Source organism: Lipotes vexillifer, unplaced genomic scaffold, assembly GCF_000442215.2.
Source record: "Lipotes vexillifer unplaced genomic scaffold, Lipotes_vexillifer_v1.1 scaffold1017, whole genome shotgun sequence".
NCBI lineage: Eukaryota > Metazoa > Chordata > Mammalia > Artiodactyla > Lipotidae > Lipotes > Lipotes vexillifer.
Window position 1 is genome coordinate 2,752,795 of NW_006772141.1, and position 11,959 is coordinate 2,764,753.

General features: G+C 36.9%; 1 protein-coding gene across 1 annotated transcript in view; it reads right to left on the bottom strand.

Annotated features, from left to right (window-relative positions):
• ATG2B (autophagy related 2B) overlaps positions 1-11,959 on the bottom strand; it is a 75,779-nt gene that overhangs the window by 41,826 nt on the left and 21,994 nt on the right. Inside the window, exons 12-18 of the mRNA XM_007447328.1 lie at positions 10,839-10,989; positions 9,762-9,854; positions 9,432-9,620; positions 7,355-7,628; positions 5,877-5,979; positions 2,639-2,834; positions 2,211-2,353 (exon numbers count right to left, since the gene is read on the bottom strand). Of these exons, the coding sequence (XP_007447390.1) occupies positions 2,211-2,353; positions 2,639-2,834; positions 5,877-5,979; positions 7,355-7,628; positions 9,432-9,620; positions 9,762-9,854; positions 10,839-10,989 (1,149 nt within the window). The remainder of the gene's footprint in view (positions 1-2,210; positions 2,354-2,638; positions 2,835-5,876; positions 5,980-7,354; positions 7,629-9,431; positions 9,621-9,761; positions 9,855-10,838; positions 10,990-11,959) is intronic.

The window sequence follows — 11,959 nt, forward strand, 5'->3', positions numbered from 1 at the left end:
ATACTTGTAAATTTTATGTATAATAAAGGGTATTATTAAGACATATAGCAAAACATGAATGGGGTCTGCGGATTAGATGCTAATGTATAATATTAATTTTCTTGTTTTAATGGCTGAATTACGGTCATATAGAAGAATGTCCCTGTTTGTGAGAAATACACATTCAACTGCTCAAAGCTGAAGGGACATCAAGTCAGCAACTTACTCTCAAATGGTTCAGGGAAAAAACGTTCTTTGTACTGTACTTGCAACTTACCTATAAGTTTGAGAATGTCTGAAAATTAAAAGAAAAAATATATATATATGTATCTATAGACAAAGCCAAACAGAGGGCAAAGAATTCACATGCTAATTTAGATATATGATTTATATGACCCACAGCGGGGGGAACACTGCGGTATTTATATAAGTCTAGGGGCCTGAGACACAGAGCAGTGGGCAGGGTAAGAGAGAACAGAAACTTTCGTGAGCAACACCCCTGAACCAGCTCCCCAGATGAGCAGATGCTCTCCAGTTCCCTGATTTAAGCTACCCCGCCTGCCATACTGACTGACATCCCCCACATGCTACCTGCTTGCTGCTGGTAGACAACTCCCTAGCCCACCTGAGAACTTCTGCTCCCACCAGCTGAATTATACGTTTTGTATAGTCACCAAGGGTAAATCGTGCTTGGTCCCAAATCTGCTCATCCCAGCTGTACGCTATTGTAAGCATAGTTTAATTCAATCTTGTGCTAACTGATGACTTTTAAGTATATACACTGAAGTGAGAACAAAATCTTAAAAACCTGAAAGGATTCTGCACTCAGACTGCTTTGAAACTATTTTTTCACTCCACTTCAAAGAAACTGAAACTGAGAATTGTAGACAAAGCCTTCTGGGCATACATTAAGCAAAAATTCTAACCAGTGGCTTGTAATCAAAAAAAGGCCCTGTCCTATATTTTAAAAAGAAGTGGTAAATGAACATATATTCATAAATGGAATGTTTAAGGTATGTTTTACTATTCTGATGTTGCAATCTAACCAATAGCCACCTGTTCAATCAACGCATAAGGAGAAAGAAATGGACGAAGCCCTTCTGACCTCTGGGATGGACCTTGAACTAGTTGTTTCATTTTGCTCAGTCTTAGCCTTGCACATTCCTTAGCTCTTGGTAGATATCCCTCAACTATAAAATAAGGAGAGTAGTCTAGAGATCAGTGGTTTCCAAACTTGGTAGATATCCCTCAACTACAAAATAGGGAGAGTAGTCTAGAGATCAGTGGTTTCCTGTATAAATCCAAATCCTATTTGGTACCAAGTAAAACTACAGCAGAAACAACGGTCTGCAGCTTCTGAAGATTAACAAAAATTTGGATGACTTGTTTACAAGTGGGAAGCTAGCGATAACAGACACTAAGGACGTGTCTTTTTCCAGAAACCCACATGACCGCCTTTCAGCTATGCCAGAGTGGGTGGGAATGATAACATTCTTACTTACTATTTGCCAGGCACTGTTCTCAGAACTTTCCCAAATGTTATATCATTTAATGCTCCAAACAACCCACTGAGGCCTGTACAAGTATCATCTCCAATTTATATGTAAGGAAATGGAGCTCACAGGGACTAAGTAAATTGTCCAAGACCTTCAGAGTCTATGACCTTTCTACTCTAGAATGTCATTTATTTCAACATGTTTGCTTGGTATATTATGTTTAAGGGTATTTAAATGTAATAAATTTAAGTTTTTATAGGCAAGTTTATAAGTCAGAGTTTCTAATTCTAACAAGATGCTTTTTTTTAGACTCTGAGAAGGGATGCTCCTTGTACAAAGACTCTAGGACTCTGACTTTACACCAGTATCTCTTGGCCCTCTATACAAGTATATCCCAACTCTTTTCATGTCATTATACACAAAGAGATATTTTCCCAGTACTCTGTGGTAAGGTGACAGAGGGCAACCAGCCAACCTAGGATGGAGGGAATACATCTCACACACAAGAAACCCAGTTACCAGACACACTGGTTAGGAAACTCTGCTATGACAATAACTCATCATAATGGTAATAGGTCTATAATCAACACCATACAAAGTACACTGAAATAGTTGATAATATTAAAACAAGGAAAGAAAAGGGGGAAGAGGGAAAACAAGGAGGTAGGACTGTAGAGAGGGAGTTAGACAGGAAAGTTCGATCCCAAAGATTCAACTAAATGTGTTTAAACTCACCTATTATAAAGCTTCTCATAAAAGCTTTTATTAGGTAGTGTTATATGAATATTGGGTAATGTAAGTTCCAGCACATAGTGAGAATTGCTGATTGCTTTATCTTGAAACTCTGTCATTTCTACAGGGTCTCCTGGCATCACCATCTAAAACATAACAGTTTAGTGCAAAAAAAAGAAGAAAAAAAGCATCAAATAACCATTTTATATTTAAAATAGTAGCAGCATCTTCTTAGCCGACCCATACGACTTGTATGTGGGCAAATAAATAAGCATGTAACTTTTAACCAAGGGAAAAAAATAGATATTATTCAATCTTGGAGCTAAAAATATGGCAAAATCAGTATACAAAGTATTTTTTTAAAGAGAAAGCATTAAAAGCTATCTGATAGAGGGTAACTCCTTTGTTGCTTGCTCACACTGTTACCTTACCTGTTCATTTTCAAACATCACTCTACGAGAAGAGAAGGGAGACGGGGCTGGTCTTCTCAGATCACAAACGTCTTTCAGGGAATGAGCGCCTCCTTCCTCTTCTTCCTGGTAGTGGCCATCACTCTCCTCTGCTTCCTCAGCTGCTATTCTCTCCAAAATGGAATGCATGGCTGGGGGGTTTACTTTCAGTACAATTCTGAGAGCAAAGACAATTTTAAAAATCAAGATCTAAGTGTAAACTGCAAAACTAACTTGTATACAAACTAATACAAAGCCCGCTGATTAAATCATTACTGATAGGCGTCAACTTCTCTACAAAGTCTAATTATATCTAACGCAACCCACTCCTGAGCATGCTGTAAACTTAAAAGTGTGGAATTGATGAAACAAGCAAATAAAAGAAGGGCAGTAACATTTTATACTTGGGTAACTGGAAAATCTGATCTTTTGAGAACAAAAGGGTTATTTTAAAATTTCATTACCAAACTTACTTACAAAACAGAAACAGACTCACAGACATAGAAAACAAATTTATGGTTACCAAAGGGGTAAGGGGGTGGGGGAGAGATAAATAAGGAGTAGCAGATACACACTACTATATATAAAGTAGATAAACAACAAGATCCTACGGTATAGCAATATACAGTATATATATATACAGGATTGAATATATACAGGATATATTCAATATCCTGTAATAAACCATAATGGAAAAGAATATGATAAAGCATATGTGTGTCTGTGTGTGTGTATGTGTAATATATATATATATACATATACCCATATATATATATATATATATATATATATATATCTATCTCTGAATCACTTTGCCATACACCAGAAATGAACACAGTATTGTAAATCAACTATACATCAGTTAAACAAAATTTTTTTTTTTAATTTCATTAACAGCGAGCAAATTTTACCTAAGAATTCTATTTATTATCATTAAACCAAACCCTTCTACATTCCAGCCGTTTGGCTATTCTGGAATACTTGCATACCTAGGAAACCTAATGCTATATAAATTGTTCAAATGGAAGAAGGAGAGTTTGATTAGAGAATATTTTCAGAACTGCAACAACAAAGTAATCTTTTCCTTTAGGAATTTCAATAATAAAAGACTTGTGTTACTGGTGGTGTTTTGTAGCTACAAACCCAAAATATCAAGAGCTAACAGCCTTTGATGACATTAGCTTCTGCCCCAGAGTAATGCCAGTCCTTTCCTAATTCTCTGCAACATGTCACTAGCACAAGGCTTTGTAGCCTCGTTTTTATCCCACCAGCCTGCCATCATGATGAGACATGGCACGCTCAAACAAAACAGCTGTGTTGCATCTCTAATAGCTTTCTTTTTCCTAAGAAGGTATTGCCAGTTGGTTCTAGTTATAAACTAAAACAACTGTTTCCTAATTTACAGATATCCTAATGTAAACTGTGCTTTCAAATTACTTAATTGAAGTAGATTTGTTCCTTATGATGAAAACTCCTGCTCATGATCAGCTGTGCGCCGACCAGGCCTGTCCTAGGAGTCTGATAGGTCTGACACATAGGGTACGGGGGTGTAAAAGAAGGCAGGTAGAAAAGTGGCACAAGAAAGATCACTTTAATTCTTAAGAGAGGCTTCATGAACTCAATTTTCAATATAATAAAGGATCATGAGTTTGGGTAAACTAAGTTCTTTTAAATGTAATCCAAGGGGCTTCCCTGGTGGCGCGGTGGTTAAGAACTTGTCTGACAATGCAGGGGACATGGGTTCAGAGCCCTGGTCTGGGAAGATCCCACATGCCGTGGAGCAACTAAGCCCGTGCGCCACAACTACTGAGCCTGTGCTCTGGAGCCTGCGAGCCACAACTACTGAGCCCACGTGCCGCAACTACTGAAGCCCACGCGCCTACAGCCCGTGCTCCACAACAAGAGAACCCACCACAATGAGAAGCCTGTGCACCGCAATGAAGAGTAGCCCTCGCTCGCCGCAACTAGAGAAAGCCCGCGCGCAACAACGAAAACCCAACGCAGCCAAAAAACAAATAAATTTTTAAAAAGAGAAAAAAAAAGTGTAATCCAAGCCCACTATCAGGTTAATTTAAAGAATGATTTCTCCTGCCCAAGAAATCCTGAAGCAGTGGTTCTCTAAATCCAACCGCACATTGGTATCACCTACTGTAGTTTCATTTTTTTAATTGCAGTATAGTTGATTTACAATGTTGTGTTAATTTACAGCAAAGTGATTCAGTTATACATATATATGTATATATATATATTCTTGTTCATATTCTTTTCCACTATGGTTTATCACAGGATACTGAATATAGTTCCCCGTGCTATACAGTAGGCCCTTGTTGCTTATTCATTCTATATATAATAGTTTGCATCTGCTAATCCCAAACTCCCATTCCATCCCTCCCCCATCCCACTTCCCCCTTATCAACCGCAAGTCTGTTCTCTGTGTCAGTGAGTCTATTTCTGTTTCCTAGTGAAGTTCATTTGTGTCATATTTTAGATTCCACATATAAATTATATCATATGGTATGTCCTTCTCTTTCTGACTTACTTCACTTAGTATGATAATCTCTAGTTCCATCCATGTTGCTACAAATGGCATTATTTCATTCTTTTTATGGCTGGGTAGTATTCCATCATATATATGCTCCACATCTTCTTTATCCATTCCTCTGTCAGTGTACATTGAGGTTGTTTCCATGTCTTGGCTATTGTGAATAGTGCTGCTATGAACATATCACCTGGTGTATTTTTAAACTATACTGATGCCCAGGTTCTATCTCAGAATCTCAGCGTGGGGCGTAAGAATCGGTGTTTTGTAAAAGCTCCCCACATTTGAAAATACTTTCCTAAAACAATCACTGACTATAAAATTCATCTGATAATTAACCAAATGGTGCTGTATGATACCTCTTCTACTAAAGCCCTTTTCAAAAATGACCTATTTTTAGAATGGTTATGGTTCTTTTGTCCATCTAATTAGGCTAAGTAACTTGAGGCCAGAGAACACATTTTATATGTCCATCTCTGTCAGTATCTCACAGGCACCTTTGATAAAGTGGTACATATTTTTTACTTAATTTTTCCATCTTCCTTGGGGTTTTCTCATCAAGGCTGGATATTTTTAGCTTAAATTTAATAGCCAAAAATGTCAGTCAAAAAAGCTACAGCAACTTGTTTCTGAAAGGCAAGTCTCATTAAATGTATGTATCATGTCCATTTGCTCACTCACCGCGGCCAGTCAAAGTCATCTGACGACGCTGTATCTCCATCTCCTCCACTAGTCACGTGGAAAAAATTAATGGATGGTTCTCCTTTATCCTCCTGGAATGACCCTAATAAAACAAGACTGATTCATGGAGATGCATTTCTTCTCAAATACTAAGAGAAAAGATACTTTCCTCCTTCGAGGAGCAAAGATCCTCTAAATCAGGGACATAACGCAGTGTTAAGTTCTACAACATTTATTCATTTATTCCTGCTCACGTGTACATGTGGGGAGACAGGATGGGCAGATAAATTAAATTAAAATGCTGTTTCTGCCCAAACTCAAATTCTTAAGTGTGAATGTTTAACGTGTAAGGTGCATAATCATAACATATTAAATATAAGGGACTTCCCTGGCGGTCCAGTGGTTAAGACTCTGCGCTCCCAATGCAGGGGGCAAGGTTCAATCCCTGGTCAGGGAACTACGATCCCGCGTGGCACGGCCAAATAAATAAATAAGCATAACATATTAAATATAGTAGTTACCACTTACTGAGTGCCACTTAGTGATTATTCTTCATAAAAGTTCATGCAGTTAGTCTAGGAACAGATTTTTTTTAATGTAATTATTTTAAGAAATAACTACATTTCTTAAATGTCTATTTTGTACCAAGCACTGTAAGAATTACTTCTTCACAATAACCCCATATATGTTTTTTCATTCCATTTTACAAAGAATGACTTTCCACCAGAATAATGAGTTTCTTACCACTAGAGATAAGGGAAAATTCCAGATAACCCCTAAAGGCCTTTCCATGAAATCATAACTGGCAAGTCAATTTTAAATACCTCTAATGATATGTAAAACTCAGAGAAAACAAGAGAAGGAAAACTGCAGCCTACAGAGAAGGAGGCGAGCAGAAAGAGGAGGAGAGGGGAACTTAAAACAGATTTTTACAAAGAAAAGTCTCTATTAGTATGATGGGTGAAAGCTCAAGCTCTAGTGTCAGGCTTGGGTTTGAATCTTGATTCCGCCATTTATTACTACACTGACCTTGGGAGGTACCTCTTTGGAAGTCGACAGATTCCTCACTTATAAATGATAAAAATAATTGGAAATAATAAGCCTACCATAACTATGATGATTAAAGGAAACAAGATAATGTGTGTGAAGTGCTCAGCACACAGCAAACAGAGTGGCACTCAATAAATTCTGGCTACTATTAGCCCTACAACAAGTAAGTAGTAGGTGGTATTAAAATGTAGGCTAAAGCACTATATTCTCAATGTGAATAAATCATCATGCATTGTAGTTTCTTTTCAAAAACTGACAGATATCACGTTTGCATACAATATTAGAAAAAAGCTGTTAACACCTGCTTTCTAACATATGTTCTTTAATTTTATTGTACTGGGGGGCTGTCATATACTTTTCTTAATGTAAGTTTCAGTAGCAGTTGTTAGTTTCTAGTCTGGCTCTTTTACAGGCATGGTCAATCTTACCAACTAGTTCTCTAAAGGTAAGTTCCAATTTAACTTGTTCAGGGGTCGATCCTCCTAGGAATTCAGTCTTAAATTCTAGATCTGTGAATGCTAAATGAAGAATCTCCTTCTGAAGTGACTTCTTAAACCATGGTCCTCTCTCTTGATCTGATCGAAGATCAGGTATTGGGAAGCGAACAGAAAGGTTTAATACTGGCGTGGCAACTTGTACTGATATCCGACAATTTGCAGGATTATGTGAATCATCTAGAAATACTTCAGTGAAAGCTTTGTGCTAAAACACAAAACATCAAAAATATGCCAAAATGTTAAATTAAGCAAATAAACATAAATGACACTAGTATTCAACATTACAATATACATAATCACTATTTCCTCATTCAGGATAATGTATTAACACACAATTCATATTAACTACTAACATATTAATTTAGTGTAATGAAATTTTATAATGCAACAGCTACTGACAAAAGTCAAAACTACTGGCAAAAGTTAAATCCTCACATAAAAAAATTAATTAAAATAAAAACTGAACCAAAGTGAAGACACAGGTGCTATAGATGTGTATGTATCTTACTACAGACTATAAAGAATAATGTGTAAATTAGCTTATCAACAATCTCAATATGGTTAAAAATCACTATAGTACCCAGCATTCAATTTGAAGGATTTATCCACCAACATGCTACTTTAAAGACTTCAGTGTGAAATCCGATGAATTATACCAAATGCAAAGGCCCATCCCTGACTCATCTTTGTATTTCCAGGACTAAGCCCAGGCCTGGCACATCACAGGTTCTAAATAAATATTCCCTAAATGACTCACTCTGAGTTCCCCCCTAAATGGCTCACTCTGAGCTCCCATCCAACCCAAGGGTATGATGCCATCAAATGACTCTTAGAAACCAAAACACGTATGCACCAGTTACTTAAAGCCACATTATAATAAAAGGGTCAAAGAACATGCCCTTCAGATAAAAGTCTATTTCTATTTTTTCTCTAAAATGAATGAAAACTTATGAAGCTTTAGTCCAGAGTACAGTGTAGGTGATAACAATCCTCAATTTCACGGATCAGTCTCTAACCACCTAGATTAGAAAGTTCCGTTTTTATGCTAAGACTTGGATCCTATTTTTTCTCTCCCTTATTTGACTTTCTAATACTAACCCCCACTCTCAGCAAAAATTGCTCAAGAGACAAAATCATCATCCCAGTACATCTATGGCTAACAGCAAATATAAACACTTGCCCCACAGAACTTAAAATAGCAATTGTTGACAATAAAAATTAAAGAATCTTGATTTAATGTGAATACTCACCACTAATTAAGGGCGAGGCAAATATGTAGAAAAGTATCTTTTCCCTTTCCTTTTTAGACAAAGTTGTCTCTGTCTGTGCCTAATCCTAAAATTCCTAACAGACACCTTACAAACCTGACTTACTTGATTAGCTTAGAAAAGACTCCAGGTACCAGATCTAAGTAAAAGTGATACGATGTGATGCTCCGTAACACAATATGATAAATTATGTTCCTAATTTCAAGAGTATATTCTGCATTATATGGGCTGCATTTTACAGGAGATTCAACTAGTTCATTATGTGTGTGAATAAAGTTTTATCAAGATATTATAGTCACAGTTTATAAAATTCAGATAAACACAGAAAAGGAAGTCTAATTTTACTACTCTTACATAATCAATGCTACCAAATGGTATATTTCCATCCAGTCTTTTTCTATACAGTTTTATTTACACAGTTGTAATAAAAGTTTATGTGGAATAATCTACATTTCCACGTCGTACATCTTCAAGAGCCTTCTTCATGCTGCTGTACCCTCTTTATAGCCATCATTTAAAGTGGCAGCAAAAAACTGCACTCAGTACATTAGCACAACTTATTTAGCTAGTCTACTATCTAGACATTAAAGATGCCTCCTTTTTTCATTATTACAAATAATGCCGTTTTAATAACATATGCTATTTAACCTAGTAAGAATACTTCAGCTCAGAAATCATCCCAACAAGCCTGTTAGCTAGCTATGATCATGATGTGTATTTGCAACTTTTTAAATACTTACCAGACTAATATGCTTATTATATGAAGTATACATGTGTGATGCCATCATCTCTACTGTAGTGAGCTTCTGTGGTTGAAGCAAAGAATTTAACCTGTCCACAATACTGATATCCAGCTCACAAAACACTGGATTTAACTTAACTTGTAATTCTGCCTTCCGAGGAACCGAACTAAGTCTTGCTTGACTACCCTAAAAAGAAAAAAAAAGAAAAAGAAAGCATTAATATGATCACTAACAATTTCATAAAATTAAATTAAAACCTTGTGATTGTGATAAAATATACATCAAATGAAAATTTACAGGTGCTAATCACACAAAAAGATCTCTTACCTGGGGTCCTTTATTCTCAGAATGCTTATAATGAAGCTGAAGACACACAGGGGGGTGAGAATCAGTTTGTTCTTTGGAATGGAACATTAAAAGCTTAAAAACAAAGATGAAGATAAATGAAATGTACAATATTAAGCTATAACTAATCACATGAATTAATAGAGGAGCTAATATAATAGTGGAAAGAGCTTTTTGAAGTCAGAAAGGCTGGTTTAAGCTTTAGTTTTGTCACTTACTAGCAATGTGACTTTTAGACAAATTAGTTAACTTCTGAAATACTTAGTATCATATCTGCAAAATGTATGTGAGGATTCAAATAAAGCGCTTTGAAAATAAAATAAGTCACAAGGGCAAAGTAACAGCAATAAAAATGTCATTTTGATAGCTTTTAAAAGTTTCTCTAGGACATGCTTTTAGGATAGAAAAAAAATCAGATTAACGATAAATGAGCCCAAGACATTTCACTTATCTTCAACAGTGCTTAGCACATAGTAGGCATTCAATAACTATTTGTTGAATAATAGAATTCTTCTGAAATTAAGAGTGCTTGGAAAATGAGTGAAATTAAGTCATTTGTCCCATAACCTGTCTGACTCTAAAACAAGTCAACTCTAAAAATGTAACACACTCTTATAATGGCCTTAAAGGCCACACTTAAAAATCTGTTTCAGGACTTCCCTGGTGGCACAGTGGGTAAGACTCTGTGCTCCCAATGCAGGGGGCCCAGGTTCCATCCCTGGTCAGGGAACTAGATCCCACATGCATGCTGCAACTAAGAGTTCACATGCCACAACTAAGGAGCCTGCCTGTTGCAACTAAGGAACCCATGTGCCGCAACTAAGGAGCCCTGGAGCTGCAACTAAGGAGCCTGCCTGCCACAACTAAAACCTGCTGCAACCAAATAAATAAATAAATATTTTTTTAAAATCTGTTTCAACAAAATATAAATGCAAACACCACAAAAAACTTCTTCCTATACAACTTCCTATGCCTTTTTAAAGAAAATCATTGCTGTTCACACAATTCTTAACAAGCAAGACATTTAAAGACTAATCCTAAAAGAAAAGTAGCATTTACCTCTGTATAGTGAGGAGGAACAGAATGAAAATCAGTCGGAAACAGGCATTCCAAAAGTTCCATTTGCCCTATGGACATATCAGTACTGAAATATCTAGAAGCTGATCTTTGTCTTTGTTCATAGGATACTTTGATGCCAGTACCTATAAATCTGTTATAAAAAAATGCATCATTTAAGAGTATCCATATATTTCTAGATTAAACAATGTGTCAAAGAATAGTACACAACTGTTAATACCTACCTGTTCTGACAAGTTCAAATTGTTAGTAATAACTAATATTCTTAAGGGTATTAACCAGAAAGACTGCTTCAAATTCCCCATTCCCTGACATAAGATAAAGAAATCAGATCTGCTGATAAGAAATCACCCAGGACATATTTCCCAACACTGCCCTTCCCTCTTCTACATTTTAAAATTTACACTTCAGGGCTTCCCTGGTGGCGCAGTGGTTGAGAGTCTGCCTGCCAATGCAGGGGACACGGGTTCGTGTCCCGGTCCGGGAGGATCCTACATGCCATGGAGCAGCTGGGCCCGTGAGCCATGGCCGCTGAGCCTGTGCATCCGGAGCCTGTGCTCCGCAACAGGAGAGGCCACAACAGACGTACCGCAAAAAAAAAAAAAAAATTTACACTTCAGTGGATAAAATCTTTCAAATCTGTAAAATATATGTACATAGTTTCTTAAACTTATCTAGAAGGATCATGCAATATTTTTAAAACTTTAGTCAGTGGAACTCAAATGAAGGTCTACCTCTAGTTTTTGTTGCGTTTCTTGTATTTCCTACTGGAAGATATTTGAAACCTTATCAAAAATATGAAGAAGAAATGTTTTTGCAGCTTTATTATAAATATTATGGTCCTAACCTGTAGAGTTTCTGTTGCTAGATATAAAAACTACTTTGTATACTAATTTTAATACTTCAAAAAAGTTAAAGTTAAAATGAAAGCCCAGGGCTTCCCTGGTGGCGCAGTGGTTGAGAGTCCGCCTGCTGATGCAGGGGACACGGGTTCGTGCCCCGGTCCGGGAGGATCCCACATGCTGTGGAGCGGCTGGGCCCGTGAGCCATGGCCGCTGAGCCTGCACGTCCGGAGCCTGTGCTCCGCAACGGGAGAGGCCACA